The sequence below is a fragment of the Neopsephotus bourkii genome, unplaced genomic scaffold, assembly GCF_033783945.1.
Source record: "Neopsephotus bourkii isolate Nb327-2 ecotype Australia unplaced genomic scaffold, CSIRO-AGI_Nbou_v1 NB_39, whole genome shotgun sequence".
NCBI lineage: Eukaryota > Metazoa > Chordata > Aves > Psittaciformes > Psittacidae > Neopsephotus > Neopsephotus bourkii.
The window spans coordinates 926643-942490 of NW_026900556.1; the positions used below are offsets into that span (position 1 = coordinate 926643).

Genomic DNA, 15848 nt, shown 5'->3' on the forward strand with positions numbered 1-15848 from the left:
GTGAGGCTCAACAGGATGGATCAGTTCCATCTCCCACAAACACAAGCATTTGGGCAGTAGAATGGTTGCCAGTGGCTGATGGAAAGCTCTTGAGTGTCGTGTCACCTTCAGATGGATAGTGGGGCTCCCCTGCCTCTGTCCTCCTGTAGCTCTCACAGTGGCAGAGGACAATAAGCAACACCATGTCTTGTTGATTATAGAAGATGTGATGGGACCTTGAATCTCATGGTTCTCTAAGAGATGGTGGAGGTTGGTAGTGGAAGAGGTGAAAAACCAGCTGGAGAAATACGAGTATCTGTTAAGAACCAGTGCTAGAGGGTGGGTAACACGCCTTCAAAAGCAGAGAAGCAAGGTGTGTTTGTGTATGGTTTTCCTTTCCTAACCCAAAACACAAGCAGTCCTGCTTGCTGGAATGGTTGCAACTCACCTGGAGCCTAGAGATTACTCTGTCTCCACTCTACTAGTACTTTCATTGGGGAGGTGCCAGTGTGTAAACTCTGAGTAAAGCACACCACCAAGATAAACACAGCACAATGTACACTCGTTTTATTACTGGAATTACCTTGCTGTCAACCATTGCCTGCCCCAGCTCAATACATTCTCATGTCTCACTCCTGGATGGGGGTTTGCCTTTTGTTGCCAGCTGCTGTTCCTATGAAATCAGGGCATATGCAGAGCTGGAAGAAACGGTGTGCTTCCAAAGAACTGTCTGGCACTTAACACAGGAACAAGTTAACTCTGGCAACTCGAATCCAAGTTTCAACCGAAACTGAGGCAGGTTGGGTTTGAGTCTCACTCGCCCACCTTCGTTTTATGGCTTCAGGAGAATCGTTTTGCCATTAATATGCATTTGTTCTGCTGCTTGAAGGGGCTGGAAATGAACCACAGCAGAAGCCAGAGCCAGGAAGAGCTGTTCTTTGAAGAGCTTTCCCTTCGAGCAATACTTACTAACTCTTTGAGATCAAACCCCATCCAATGCAAAGGTGACCTTTAGAGCAAAGCACTTCCTTCACTCCTATTGCAAAATCAAAACAATACCCCAACCAGGGTGCAAGTGACTCACTCCCTGTTGACATCATTAAAGCGTGCTTAGTTAATGGGGTTGGGGGAAGCATGAAACACAAGCAGCTCTTTCTAACAATGTGATGTCAGGCTGCTGGGTTGCTGCAGTGAACGACATGCCAATGGCCAGCACGGCGTGGGGCTGCTGCCATCATCACTTGGCATTAGTGGAGTGAGGAAAGAGTCTTGGCTTGGAGACACGTTGGAGTGAGTAACTCCGTGCGTGGCCTCTTGTTATCCCGAGCGCTTGCAGAGCCAGGAACCTTTGCACTGGGAGAAAAGGGGGTGAAATAAAGGGGTTGAATTGAGTGGGTTTGGGCTTTGCTGAAGCAGGATTCGGGTCGAAAGGAGAGAAGCCACAGGTGTCATTTGAAAAAGATTTTATTCACTTGTAGAAAAAATAAAACATCAAAGTTTCACCCACGGTAGAAACACTTGAAGAGATTTTTGTTCATGTCAATGCCAAGCAAGACCTACATAAAGTGCTATTCGTTTCTCACTTAGAAAAGCCCTTCCCCTTCTCCCCCCACCCCTTCCATCACCACCCCTCTCCCCTGAATCTTGCAAATGAGACAAGACGAATGTAAACAGGAGTCAGTGTTTCGGTCCATCGGGACTGTAACCCTGCAATGCCTTTGCAACAGCTTAGGAGTGTCTTCTGCACGTGTTCCATAGACACAGACCCACACAGGACAGAGAGCCAGAGTCCGTGCTCAGCTTCTCAAGGTAAGAAAACAACAGGAACCAACCCCAAACCCCCAAGCGGGCACGGGCAGGTCCCTGCCCTCCCCTCCTGAAGGTGGTTTGGGAGGGAAAGAAACACCAAAGTGTGCCCTCCGCACTAATCCTCCCATCTGGCTGCCCAGCAGCTCACCCTTTCCCTGTCTCTCTGCCTGGAGGAGGCTGCTCCCAAGGAGATCCCCATCCTGCCTTCCTAAGCCTCCCCCTTCGCATCCCTGCATCCCAAAATCCCCCCCCCCCGGAGGGAAGGGAGATGATGAAAGCAATGCCTTGGGATAAGGGAAGCTGGGGAAAGAGGCAAACCCCTCTCTAGGTGGGTGCCTGCCCAAACTCAATTCGGAAACAAGCATCTTTCCCCCCCTCCAGTCTTTCCTTCCTTCCTTCCCATGGTGGGCACAGCTCCTAACTGATCACACAGCGATCCTTCTCCTTGCTGTGCCCCCCACCGATGGCTTTCTCCCTGATGTACATGAGGTCGCTGTGGACACTGGGGCGCCGGGCGAAGGGGGCCACGATGCCGAACGCCTCCTCCGAGCTGCCCCGGCCCCCCTCCTTCAGCAGCTTCTTGCCTTTCAGCGCCTTCTTATGCAGGATGTCGCAGTACTGGACCGAGACCTTGCGGTGCAGGTCGGGGCTCATCTCACTGGGCAGCTTGGCCATGGCAAAGAGAGCCTGGAACATCTGGTCCAGGCTGCTGTTCTTCTTGGCCGAGATCTCAAAGTAAGCGCATTTCTTGGGGTCCCCTCCTACCAACTGCTCGATCTCCCGGGGTTGCACCTCCCGGTAAAAGTCACGGTCACCTTTGTTGCCGCAGATGACCAAGGGCACCTCGATGTTCTCCTTGGTTTTGTTCTTCAGGCACGACTTGGTCTCTAGGATTTGCTGCTTCAGGCGCTGCACCTCCTCAAAGGAGTCCCGGTTGTCCAGGCTGAACACGAGGATGAACACATCTCCTGGGGACAAAGAGGGAACGTGAGACGGCCGCAGGGATGGGGATGCACTGCCTAAGCTAAGTGCCTGGGGATGAACGGACCAGGCAGCACATGGGTCCTGCATCCTCCCATCCACCCCATGCAGGGACCAAAGTTGCCCACACCCCCCCCACACAAAATCCCACTTCCCAGGATTGGAGAAACACCCCCAAACTGGGCAAGAACACCTGAAATCCACTACGGGGACCCCCCTTTTCCTCCTGGCGCTCCCCACCCAAGTACCTGTGAGGATGGAGAGGCGGCGCATGGCGGGGAAGGGATGGTTGCCCGATGTGTCCAGGATGTCGAGCTGATAGACCTCCCCCCGGATGCTGTAGAACTTGCGGTGGAAGTCCTCGATGGTGGGGGTGTATTGCTCCTCGAAGCGGCCGGTGAGGAAGCGGGAGACGATGGCCGTCTTGCCCACCTTGGAGGAACCCAGGATCACCATGCGGTAGCAGTTCTTGGCGGGGATGCTCAGCTCGGCCTCGCTGGGACACATCTTCTTGATCATCGCTGCCAGTTTCATTGAAGCGAAGGGCAGCTTGCGCCGAGGAACGAGGAGGAGGAGGAGGAGGAGGATGAGGAGGAGGAAGGCGATGCGTGCTCTGCTGCTCAGCCCCCTCCCCTCGCAGGAAAGGCCACTGTGAGCTCTGCACGGCCGCTGCCTCGTTATATGGAGGAGGCAGAGACCGCCCCTCGGCGCGTCACGGCCCGGGGCGGTGGCGGCTGAGTCAGTGCCCGGCTCCGAGCAGCGCAGTCCCCTTCGGGCTCTCGGTGCTGGGCAGCGCAGCCCCGTTCACAGCCTCATTCGCGCTCCGGGTACTTGAGAGCCCCGTCCCGTTTGCAGCCCGATTTGGGCTCTCCAGTGCTGCGCAGCCCAGACCCGTTTGTAACCCGGTTCCTACTGCCGGCGCTGAGGAGTCGAGTCCCGTCCCGTTCGCATCCCAGTTCGTACTCTCGGTACTTGGCAGCTCCGTCCCGTTACAGCCCAGTTGGGCTCCCGGTTCTCACTGCCACTGCTTGGCAGCCCTGTCCCGCTCGCAGCCAAGTTAAGGCTCCCCAGCGCTGCACAGCCCGGTTCCTACTCCCGGTACTTGGCAGCCCCGTCGGGGCTCCCGGTGCTGCGCAGCCCGGCCCTATTTCAATCACAGTTCCAACTCTCGGTACCTGGCAGCAGCCTCGTCCCGTTTGGGCTCCCGGTGCTGCGCACCCCAGTCCTATTTGCAGCCCGGTTCGCGCACCCGGTGTTTGGGAGCCCCGTCCCTTTTGCAGCCCAGTGGGGGCTCCCGGCTCTACACAGCCCGGTTCTCACTGCCAGTGCTTGGCAGCCCTGTCCCGCTCGCAGCCAAGTTAAGGCTCCTCAGCGCTGCACAGCCCAGTCCTATTTGCAGCCCGGTTCCCACTCCCGGTGCTTAGGAGCCGGTCCCGTTTGCACTCCGGTTCTGCACAGCCCCGTTCCTACACCCGGTCCCATTTGCAAGCCGCCCCCTTTGCGGCTCAGCCCGCAGCCCCGATGCTTTTGTCTCCGTCCCGCTCGCAACTCAGCGCGGGGTCCCCGTGCCCTGCAGCCGGCTCGGGCCTCCCGAGGCCGGCCCGAGGGGGAAGCACCCGGAGCTGGGGGTACCGGGGGATCCCAGCCCCGCTCCCCGGTGCGGTTTCGCTGCGGTTCATACACTTGATCCCAGTGCAGGAGCGGGCCCCAGAGGCAGAGCGGAGCGAAGCCCTGCACCGCCAGCTCCGCCGCTAGGGGGCAGGCAAGGGTCCCGCAGGCAGCGCAGCAGCCGCACTGCCCCGGGCAGGGCTTTGGGGTATGAGCCCGCAGCATCGGGCCCTACAGCCCCTGTGGGGCAGGGGGGAGCTGCCCCGAGGAGGAGGAGGAGGAAGGATGCTCACAGGATGCAGTGCAGGCAGCAGGGTTGCTCCCGGTGGGGTGCTCCAGGGAGGGTGCGTTACCTGTAAGATGCTGGGTCTTGCTGGAGCTGGGTGCCAAGGCAGGTTCCTCAGGCTATAATGTGCTTGAAGAGGTGCTGGGTTCAACCAGCATCACCCCGAGATAGCAGCAGCCAAGCAATAGTCCTCAGAGAAACAGGAGTGTTGCTCTGCTGAGGGATCTCTGGGCTACCCATGAGAGAAAGGGCCTGGGGCACCCAAGCTCCTCTTTAAATCAGGCTGATGAGCAAGTGTGAATTAGAAACACTTGTGAGGCTCCATTGGGAAAAACACCCACCAAACTTAGCAACAGGGTCAGGGTAGCAGGAGCCTCACCCACAGCACTGAGAGGGGTCTTGGGGACAGCCGGAACACAGGAATCAGTGCAGCTCAGTGCATCCCATCAGTGCCGCTTGGGAAGCGGATGGTGCTGAGCTTTTCACCTCCCCCGAGTGTGGGCTCACACATGGGTATTAGCTTAAACCCTGTCCAAATCCCTGTGAAGGAACTGCAGTTGTCTGTGGGATGGAAGGGGAAAGCATTCCGGTTTTGCTTCCCTTGCAGCGCCATTCCTGCCTGCAGGGGAACATCCTGCCCTGCAGCAAGGACACTTTGGGAAGGGAAAGTGGGACAATTTCCCATGTTTATCCATCTGTGTGGGAGACCCCAACAGGGAAAACAAGGGGGGGGATGGATAGGAAGTGCTGACCTCTGGGGTACAGACAAATCCAATAGCTTGACTGGCATTTATTGTCAACTGAACAGCTATTAATAGTGCCAGGAATGGGTAAAAATAGCCCGCTCGAAGCCTTCTCCTGGGTTCGCAGCAATGGAAAATCCATTTGCTTCCTCTAAAGCTCCTCTCAGAGTCACGCAGAGCCTCAGGACAGGAGCATTGCAAGGCATCAGGCTGAGCCCCCCCCCAAAACCATCTTGAAACTCATTTCCCAGGGGTTGATGGATGAGAACGGATCCACCCCAATGCGTGGCAATGGCTGTTAAAAATCACTCCCTATTTCTGACCTGGCTGCAAATAGCCCCAGGCTGAAGCAGGGGCAGGTGAAATATCACATCCCCCCCATGGGTGCCTATGCAGAGCTGGACCTGTCCTTTATGGGGTGCTTTGCTCCTCATCCTGCTTCAGGGGATCATAGAACCATAGAACGGTTTGGGTTGGAAAGGACCTTAAGATCATCCATGGGCAGGGACACCTCTTATATGCAGCTGCTTGGTACAGCAAGAGCCACAGACACCTTTAATGGCATTGAACATCAGCATGGATCAATCCCTGCTTTCTTGCTACTTCTCCCCCCTGTTTGCACCCTCCTGGGTTTACCAAGGAACAAACCCATCCATGGGGGAGCAGCTGGGGAAAGGGAATTCCATGAAAGCCACAAGAACATCCCAATGGCAGAACATGCAGCTCCCCAGGGCCTGGCTGGGACGAGCTGTGCAGGCAGCACCAGCCTCTGCAGAATGTGGGAAGCAAAATGTACCAGGAGATGGGATCGGGATGCATCGGCCCAGGGCTGGAGCATTGGGGGGATACTCGGAAGAGAACAATTACATCAGAACATGGCTTTGGTTTCTGGGTGTGCTGTGGAGAAGGGAAGCAGCATTGCTGAGCTGGGTCATGGATGGGAACTCTGGATCCGAGGGGTGGAAAAGGAAGGAAGGAGCAGCAATTGATGCCTTTTCCACATCCAGCCCCTGTGGGCCGTGGAGGGAGCACATCCGATATGAGCTCCTTATCACTGCTGTTAAGATGCTTCATGTCCTACCAAGGGCTTATCCCCTGTGCAGCAGCACGCAGCATTCCCTGGCTCCAGACTGGGGCTTTGCACCCGGATACAAGCCCACAGCCTGGCTTTCCTGAATCCCCAATTCCTGCTTTTCTGCCCCAGGATAGGGACCTGCTCATCAATAGGACCCCTTTCCCTATCTGGTGTATGGCATCCCGGTGTGCTCCGTGTGACCCTGCGCATCCATCACCACCATGGGCTCTTTCCCAGCATCTGGGATCTTATGGGACCCCGAATCCTGTCGGCTGCTCCCCTGGGATGGGAGAAGGAGCGAGGAGATGGAGGAAGCAGGGGTAGGGAAGGGAGGCTTTAGCTATAGCTCTTGCTTGCTCCCCTGGGGAAAAGCATCTGATTAGCTCGAGCTGCAGCATCCCGGGATGCTCTTCATTCCCTATGTTATTAACTTGTCTCATTTTATTAACCCTCCTTTAAGGCTCTTCAACAGAAGCACGTAATTCACAACACAGAGATGAGATCGGATGCAGGAGTGGGCTGCTGGGGGACTTGCTTCTTTAGCAGCACTTTTAATGCCTCTCGGTTCCTTTCAGCTCTTGGGATCGGATTAAGAGGGTATTTGGAAGCTGGAGACGTGCCTCAGATCCCTGCTTCCTTGAGTGACGCAGGCAAGGGGTGGTGAGAGCGCCCTTGGGGATGCTCTCCCTGTGCCTGGAATGATGCAGCTCCCATCTTTGCTGCAGAGGCCATGGATAACCATGGGACAAGAGCTCCAAACGGAGCAGAACAGAGGTTCCCCAGAGCCAGGGACACCCCAGGAACCCTCTGCTCCCATTTCCCATCCCATCTCATCCCATCCGTTCACCTCTGGTTCCTTCAGAGGCAGCAGCATCCCGCCGGCATCTGGCATGGACAAAGGTGTTTGCATGTCCCGGACGTGTCCCCAAACTCTGGCACCTTCTGCTCCCTTCCAAAGAGCGGCAGATCCCTGGGATTAGAGGGAAATGTCACCTGTAACCAGAGATGGGCTCGGAATACAAGGCAGAGGGGAGAGGGAGGCTGAGCGTCCCCAGCGGATGCATTGCTACGGATTGAAGGAGGGTTCCCATGGAAATAGTGATGGCTGATGGGGTTATAGGACAGAAACAAGAGCCCAAGAGGAGGCTGGAGCTGGCACAAGGATGCAGCCGGGGGTGAGGGCTTGGAGCATGGAAGTGTTTGATGCCCAGGTCCTGCATCCGCCCCCATGGCTTTGGCTGCGGGGTCTGCTTATGCCGAGGCTGTCATTGGAGGTGTTGGGGTTGAGCTGGGTGAGGGCTGAGCCCAAATCAAGGCTTCCTGCCCTGATGCAGCAGCAGAACAGAACCGCAGGCTCTGGTGCCTCCTTCCCAGGGGGCTCGGGATGCTCTGCCTCCCTCCTGTGACCCCCATTTACTTGTGGCTGCCCCATCCCAACGCCAGGTTGGACACAGGGGCTTGGAGCAAGCTGCTCCAGTGGAAGGGGTCCCTGCCCATAGCAGGAGGTTGGAGCTGGATGAGCTTTAAGGTCCCTTCATCCTAACCCATTCCATGATGCTGCACTCCTTTCACTGAAGGCATCGCGATGCTGAGGCCACCCAGGACCAGGGCCACGTCCCCAGAGGGGGGGGACATCAGTGGGGACAGAGACCTGGGGACAGGGACCTCCATCTCCTGCACTTGGTTGTGACCACAAGTAACCCCACTCCTGTGTTTGCCTCCCCCAGGGGAGGGATGGCCAGCGGCCCTTGTGTGACAAACAAACCCCATAGCCAGGAACAAGGACAAACACATGGCGCAACCGGGGCAGCCGCGCTGAGTGTGCGCTTCTGCTATAGGGGAAGATGGAAGGGAACGGGGTGGGAGGGCTCTGGGGCTCCTGCACCCATCCTGGTGCTGAGCCTGAACCCACACACAGCCATCGGTGGGCAGGGGAGATGCTCGTCTGCCTCCAGCAAAGATGAGCTTTGAGCATCCAGGGATAATGGCACTGGAAGGGGCAGTTTGGGCACTGGTTTGCCCAGAGAAGCTGTGGCTGCCCCATCCCAAGGCCAGGTTGGACACAGGGGCTTGGAGCAAGCTGCCTCTAGTGGGAGGTGTCCCTGCCTATGGCAGGGGTTGGAGCTGGATGAACTTTAAGGTCCCTTCAACCCAAACCAGGCTGGGATTCTATGACTGTTTATCAGGGACCCCTCAATCCAGATTGCAGATGGGAGACACGACAGGATTTACCTTTACATGGGAACAAACCACTCCTCCCTATCCCTGCAGTGCTTTAAACACTCTGAGCTTTAAACACTCACAAACGCAATGGGAAGAACGCCCCAATAAGAAGCTGTTTCCAGGTGGGAACCCACCAGTGCTGGAGCCCCAGTCAACACCTAGGGCAGGACCAGGATTTGTCCCACCTCAGCAGAGCGGCGATTGAGCCACATGGCAGGCTCTGGGGTCTGCGGATGCAGGCACCCCCCATGGATACCCAGAGGATGCTTCGGTGCGGGGAGAGCAGCAGCATCCCACATCCAACATCCCCATTGCCCTTCACATCCCAGCCAGGGATCACATCCATCTAACACCACCCTCCACCCCGGGGCCTTTACGCACGGAGCTCACACCGTGATGAGTTACGGGGCTGTTTGCTTTAGCTTGCACACCAGAAGGCCGCCGGGACAGCCCGGAGCGGAGCTCAGCTCCAAACAGGAATCATAGGAATGTGCTGCTTTTTCCATGTCGTGGTTTGTTCCAGTGGGGAGCTGTTTACAGAGCCCGGCTCCTCTCTGAGTCAATCACAGCCTGGCTTGGGTTGAAGGCACCTTAAAGCACATCCAGCTCCAAGCAGGGACACCTTCCACTGGAGCAGCTTGCTCCAAGCCCCATCCACAGGGAAGAGCTTCTGCCTAAGAGCTCATCTCAATCCCCCCTGTTTCAGGTTCAAGCCATTCCCCTTGGCCTGTCCCTACATCCCTTGTCCCAAGCCCCTCTCCAGGTTTCCTGCAGCCCCTCCGACGTTCCCTGGACATGCTCCAAGGTCTCCCCTGAGCATGGTGCTGGCCCCTCACCATGTTCCTATCACTGGGGCTATTGGGGTTTGTATGGGTGATCCCCCCCCCCCCAGAACACATCACATGCAGCTTAGGGAGGGGAGGCACATGGAGCACGAGGGTGGCTGAGCTGCTCTGGGGGCTATGGGACAGGGCGACCCAAGGCAGTGCAGTGCAGAGGACTCGGTGACCCATCCATCCATCCATCCATCCATCCATCCATCCCTGCCAGGCTCAGTTGTGATTTAACCAGATCCCCCTTCCCCAGTGTTTGCTCTGGAGGAATGGCCCAAACATCAAGGGAGGCGTTATCTGCCCCTGGCCTCACGTGTGGCATCTCCCAAGGCTGCAAACAACCTCCCTGCCAAGCTCCCAGGGACACACTACTGCGGTTTGAAGCCATGGAGGTAGGAAAACACTCCTGTGACCACATTTCCTAGGATCCCATTGCTGCTCGATGCCTCTCCAAGAGGCAGAGGGATGATCCCCATCCTGAGCCAGCATGGCTGGTCCACAGGGTCTGATGGCAAAGAGACTCCTTTGGAGACCACGATGTCCATCCCTGCATCACTGGTCCTGCAACACCACCAGTGGTGGTGCTCAGCCTGAAGGGTTCATCCCTACCCTCTGTAACCTCAAATTCTTCGAGATATCAGGTAATTGGAGATGAATCAATGCTGTTTTCCTCATAACCCTTAATCCCTTGTTGATAAATACCATAAAGCAATACAAATAACAGTGTCTCTGTGTTCTCCTCCTCCCAACCCTAGTGAGCAGCACAGCATCGCCAAAGACTGGCCCCAGCCAGAGCCAACAGCCCCCCCCCCCGAGGGAGGAATGTGGGCTTGGACCCCATGAGATGGGCTGAGCATCACCTTCCGGCTCCTTGGATCTGCTTTAGGGAACAGAGCAGATGCCTCTGAAACGTTAAACTCCGGCTCTACAGCAGCCAGAACTGGGGCTGTGAAGGCAGAGACACGTTAATCCCTGCTGGCTGCTGCAGGAAGAGCTACTGAAAACAGGGGTGCAACTGGCACAGCCCCAGCAAAAACCCTTGTGCCTACCTGGAGTGGCTGGGAAGGTTGGGTTGGAATTGGGTTTGCAAAAGGAGGAAGGCATCCATGAAGCAGGTCCTGATGCTTTTGGGATGCTTTGGGCACAGAAGAGGAAGCAGCTCCATCACTGGGGTTTATGGTGATAGATGTGGGATGAGAATGGGAATAGCACAAATGGAGACCCCCAAGCCTTGTGATACGGATAGGGAAAGGTGTACGTGGTCCCAGACTGGGAATGCAACAGCACAGACACAGCCCTTGCTGTGTCATTAAGAGTAATCCTTCCCAAACAAGCACGTGGCTCTTTGGTTCAATACTGATTTCACCTATCAACAAAGCCAAGTTTATTCACATCAGAGACTAGGAGCCAGGGCGAGCAACTCTGACATAAACTGCCTGGCTAATGCAACGTATCCTCGCCGTGCTGGTTGCTATGGGCACTGGGAACTTTAAACCCAGTCTATAAACATTAACAGTGAAGGGGATGAGGAAACTTACCTAAAAATAAACCACTATGCCCAAGTCTTTAATGGGAAGGTTGAGGGGACGGCGACTAAAACAGATCCTTGTGTAATGGTGATGAAACACACACACAGCATCCGTGAGCTCGGCCCAAGGAAACAGAGGCTGGACTGAAAAGAAACCAACGCTTTTAATTCCTGCTGAGCAATGCCCGAAGGGTGAATTAACAACATGCAGAAGCAAGAGGAAATGGGACTGTGAGGTGACACTGAGAAAAGGGAGGACCCTCTGTGGAGGGGACAACGTGATGCTGAGATGCGGTACGGCATTGTGATGCTGAGATGCGGTACTGCATCCTGGTGCTGAGATGTGGCACCGCATCCCAGAGAGCTGGCAGCATTGCATGGGGGGGGGCTTCACACTGCCTCTTTTTTGGTCATTTACAGCTTATTTCTCCAACTGTGCTGGGAATCTGTAAACACTGAGCCTGAGGGTCTGGAGCATCACCCCTGGGATGCGTTCATTCAGGGCAGGATCCAGCACTGGGCTCTTTGGGACTTACAGAGGCTGATGGTAAGGTTGGAGGGGCAGATCCATACCTGGCTGCTGTGCAGCACTGAAGGCAGAAGCAGCCCTTTCCCTCCTTCCCATCCACTGGCCCTGCAAGGCAGTGGGAAACAGCTGGAAGGCACTGGGTGGTGGGGAAGGGAAGGCAGGACCCTCATGGGGGAAAAGGAAGGAGCCAGGGCATGGACACGGCCAAGGAGGGGGTATCTGCAGGGTGCAGATGAGGACTAACTCTTCCCTTTGGTCTTCTCCACGTTGCAGTTTCCCCATGGCCGGCTGCCAGCCCTTCATCACCCCTTAGGCTGTTCTTCACTTCTCCATGCTCTTCCGTCACCTTTCTCGGAGCCTTTCCACATAGTGTGGAGATGCTACAGGTGGGAAACCAGAGCTCTGGATGGGGAAGTTCCCCTCTCCCAGAGAGAGAGGGTTTGTTGTTGGGTTCACAGCAGTTTCCTTTCTTCCTTCTCCAGCTGTGTCTGAACACCTCAGGAGCTCCTGAGCCCTCCCCATTGCTTCACCTGAGCTTTTCTCTTCCCCTGGCTCTTCAGCAGCATCTTCAGTTGGTGCTTCTCCACTCTCAGAGGTAACTTACACAAGGGTCTCAGTGTCTCCATCACCTCTTGCCCTCCAGTCCAGGGCTGGTGCTGTATTGCTTCTTCCCCTGCAGATCTCCAGTAAGTGGTGCAGAAGAGGCTGGGAGGTCCCATGCCATGGTACCACCTTCATGGCACGAGCTGCAATGAGCTGGCAATGGGGACAGAGACCTGGGGACAGGGACCTCCATCTCAAGCAGCAAGGAGGTGTTCCTCCCCTTGCTTCCAATCCTGCGGGGTGCTCAGTTGGCTCATTAAGGGTTGCTGGGCTAATTACAGGATACATCTCAGTAGGAAAACGGGCAAATGGGCCAGTGTGGGGACCGCAGAGGCACGCTGTGCGAGGTATCCGAGATGCTGCTTTGCAACAGGCAGAGAGACAAGAGTTTGTTAGAGACCTCACCAACAGCATCTCACCCATGTGCTACAGCATCTTCGGTATGGGGCTGCCAGAACCTCAACTGTGATTGCACTTGGGCTTGTCCAGCCCTTCCAACCAAAAGGAAGCCAAACCAAAAAGAGTTTCTGGGGTGCACTGGTGCAAGCCCATGTGTAGAAATGCTCCTGGCTGGGGCAAGGAGCAGCCTTGGAGCAGGGATGCTCTATTTCCATGTGGGGTAATGCCCCGCATGCCCTCTCACACCATCCCTGCTGCTCGTTGGAGCACCTACTGTGGGCAATAGCTGCTTTTCTCTGCTTGATTTAGACTAAGCTGGAGCCTCAAAGCTCCCCAGTATCCTGCCCTCGCACTCTCAAGTATATAATCAAAGCAATTTGGGGGTTGAGTGTCAAGAGGCAGCCACAATCACTGCTGTGCAAAGCCTTCCTGTATGGGTTTTTGTGGAGGCTGGAAGCTCAAATCCATGGCGAAGTGCAGGAAGGGCTCTGGAGGAGCTGGGAAAGGCAGGGCTGGGCAGGGGTGCATTGGGAAGGGGCGAGGGGGTGCTCCCATCCTCATCTAACGTGCCTGTAGGTGTGAAGCAGCCCCTCTTGCTGCAATGCTCATTGGCAAACATACCTCTTGCTACTTGCTCTTCGCTCCCTTCTGTTTCTGCTGATAGATTTCTTCTGTGAAAGGCCTGTAGTTGGGAATTTGGGGGGAGAGGGGGCAGAGACACAAGACAGAGGCAAAAGAAGGGGGGGGAAGAATTAATATAAAGATGACTGCATGCTCTCTGTTGGACCCAGAAACTCTGCCCTTTGCAAGCTGGCCTGTGACTATCCCTATGGCAATCCCTGGCTCCATCTCTCTGGACTCCAAGCTGGGATCATCCCTGCACCAAACAGCATGAGGCTCAGTACACGCTCAGACTCCCCGTGCACACCGAGCAGCCTCATCTCCCTTTGCATCTCCTCCTCCATTGCAAACACAAAAGACTCTTCATGCTCAAGCACTACTGCTGCTCCTGGGGATAATTCAGGGCTGCTCTGTCCTGGGCTGCTGAGCTATTGTGGCACCAAATAGGAGAGAAGCCCATGCAAGGAGCTACACAATACAAGCTCTTCTTGCAGGGTCTCTTGAGATGACAGAATGAAGCCTCTCACCGCCTTCCTTATTGCTCTTGTATCGGGAGAAACAGGCACCAGAATGGAAAAGATCCTCTCATTCTGACACGAATAAACCCCAGCATCAACGTTCCCAGAACTCAGCAAGTAGTTGCAGGGTGGAATCTGCCCATTGTGAAAACAACCGAGAAACGATCCTCTTGTTTTCCTTCTTCCCTGCTGAATTCATTGGGAAAACCCATCCCTGCCTGTGCTGTTCCCGAGTTAAGGCTGGTTGGGATCACTGGAAGCTCTTCAGTGGCACAGAGCTACTCACCCCTCATACAGCATGGCGATTTTGTAGGACACTGCCACGACTGCTGTCAGCAAGAGGCCTGCTGGGCTTGCGTGCCTGGTTTGAAAGAGAAGAGCAGGTAAGTATGAGGGCTTATGCAAGACCTGGTTTAGAAAGTGAAATGAGAGGCTGGGCTCCCTCTTCCTCATTAAACAGACGTGAATAAAAGGGCTGGGTTTGTGTAGCTCACGTTAACTGTCTCAGACAGATGTTCCTTGGCAAAGCCTCTTCCCCAGCCTTCTTTGGTGCCTTCTTTTAAGGCTGATCCCTGCACGTCTCTGCTAAGAGAGCTTCTGCTTTGATGCTAAATCCTGAGATTCGAAAGCTGTTTAATAGCTGAGCAGCTGCTTACATATGGCTCTGGCTCCCATCCAGTGTGCTGTAAGGGCAGTGCCTGATGTGCATAGGAAGATGGGCCACCAAGGGTGCACGAGGTACTTGGCAGTGTATGGTACTGTAACATCCCAACAGCACTGAGCCATTGCAGGGATGCGGATGGAGAGGTCCATCCCTGCCCCATGAAGGGTGCTAGGGTGGGTGCTGCGTTGGGACTAGGGGCTTGGATCATGCTTAAATCCATTGCAAGGTGTTTAGGACAGGAATATGTTCTACACCTCCCAAGGCCAGGCATAGGGGACCGATGCCACCCACTGCACTGTCTGGTTATGGTACTCAAGGGCTGTGGCTCTGTCTGGTTCATCACAGGCACCACATCCCCCAGACACCCTTTCTGCATCCTGCACCTCCTGCAAGCATTGCCCTTAATGAGGATGCTGCTGACTGCCTTTAATTGCTGGTTGCAGCTCAGAGGGGGACAAGAGCTGGCTGTCAGCACAAAAAGGTACTTAGCTGGTCCTTGGTAAGGATAAACACCCTGCAAGCCTTGTGAAAACAGGGAGACCAACCTAAACCTCAGCCTGGACCCGCTTTCAGGTACCGCCTGGTTAAATCAGTTCCTGGAGAAACAGCCACAAATCTTCCCCTTTTCACTGTTTCCATTCTGCACTAAGTTCTTTCCCTCATTAGGAAGCATTGGGCAACTTCTTCCCCTCCCAACCCCCTGCTATTACATGCTTAGTCATGTCTCCTCCTTGATTCCTATCAGAGAGAACAAATTTGCATGATTGTTTGTTGACAGCAAGACCTCTAATTGCATCATTTGGCTGCAGCTCCAGCTCTGATTTACACAGCCTGTTGCCATGAGTTAAAACACTTCCCTACCAGAGACACACAAAGCTGTCCCCAAACAGCTAATGCTCCATTTGTCTTGCAGGAGGAATGAGGCTGCTCCACACGGGCAATGAGAAGCATCTGGGTGAGTTGTTTCTCTCCTCTTAGGAGCGAGCCCTACTCATTGGGCAATAGCTCAGTGTCGTAGCAGTGCTGACAATGAATCAGCCACAAAGACTGCATGGCCTCAGTAGGGCTTTTTTAGGGGTAAGAAGTCTGTCCCCAATCCTGCTGCAGCTCCCCAGGGCTGCGGGTTGTCTGTAAAAGCAAGGGGAGGGATTTGCATCCTTCCCCATCAGCCTTACTGGTCCTGGATATTGGATGTGGGATACCCGCTTTGTCCTTTCCTCCTGGAGCTCTTGTTTTCATGGTGACCTTCTCCAGTGCATGGTTTTGGTGCAGTTAGTTGAGCTGGGGATAGCTGCAGCATCCTGCAAGGGAGAAACCGGCTGCTCTCACCCCATGAGATGCTTGTAAGGCTGGACCGGAGTAGGAAGGCAGGCTGGCTGGTGCGCTGCCAGGCTCGCTTACGTATTGTGCTATGTGCCCTTATGGAGGAAAATGAATCAATCCTTCGGG

The 15848-nt window shown here is 55.2% G+C and overlaps 2 protein-coding genes and 1 long non-coding RNA gene across 8 annotated transcripts in view; 1 reads left to right on the forward strand and 2 right to left on the reverse strand.

Annotated features, from left to right (window-relative positions):
• Positions 1–11765, forward strand: part of LOC133208519 (uncharacterized) — a 44080-nt gene extending 32315 nt beyond the window's left edge. Inside the window, exon 2 of the long non-coding RNA XR_009724409.1 lies at positions 11625–11765. This is a non-coding gene — a long non-coding RNA (uncharacterized LOC133208519). The remainder of the gene's footprint in view (positions 1–11624) is intronic.
• The window catches only part of RASD1 (ras related dexamethasone induced 1), a 139572-nt gene continuing 125401 nt past the window's right edge, over positions 1678–15848 (reverse strand). Inside the window, exons 2-3 of one of the 2 annotated variants that reach the window (XM_061346307.1) lie at positions 3018–3382; positions 1678–2756 (exon numbers count right to left, since the gene is read on the reverse strand). In XM_061346307.1, the coding sequence (XP_061202291.1) occupies positions 2206–2756; positions 3018–3303 (837 nt within the window). In that variant the 5' untranslated portion in view covers positions 3304–3382 and the 3' untranslated portion in view covers positions 1678–2205. Of the gene's footprint in view, positions 2757–3017; positions 3509–15848 lie in introns of those variants that run through there. The other variant, XM_061346317.1, reaches the window with a different exon arrangement.
• PEMT (phosphatidylethanolamine N-methyltransferase) overlaps positions 11910–15848 on the reverse strand; it is a 41139-nt gene continuing 37200 nt past the window's right edge. For 3 of the 5 annotated variants that reach the window (XM_061346372.1, XM_061346344.1, XM_061346380.1), the window contains exons 6-8: positions 14022–14096; positions 13218–13278; positions 11910–12559 (exon numbers count right to left, since the gene is read on the reverse strand). In XM_061346372.1, coding sequence (XP_061202356.1) covers positions 13224–13278; positions 14022–14096 — 130 coding nt within the window. In that variant the 3' untranslated portion in view covers positions 11910–12559; positions 13218–13223. Of the gene's footprint in view, positions 12560–13217; positions 13279–14021; positions 14097–15524; positions 15701–15848 lie in introns of those variants that run through there. The other 2 variants (XM_061346353.1, XM_061346362.1) reach the window with 2 other exon arrangements.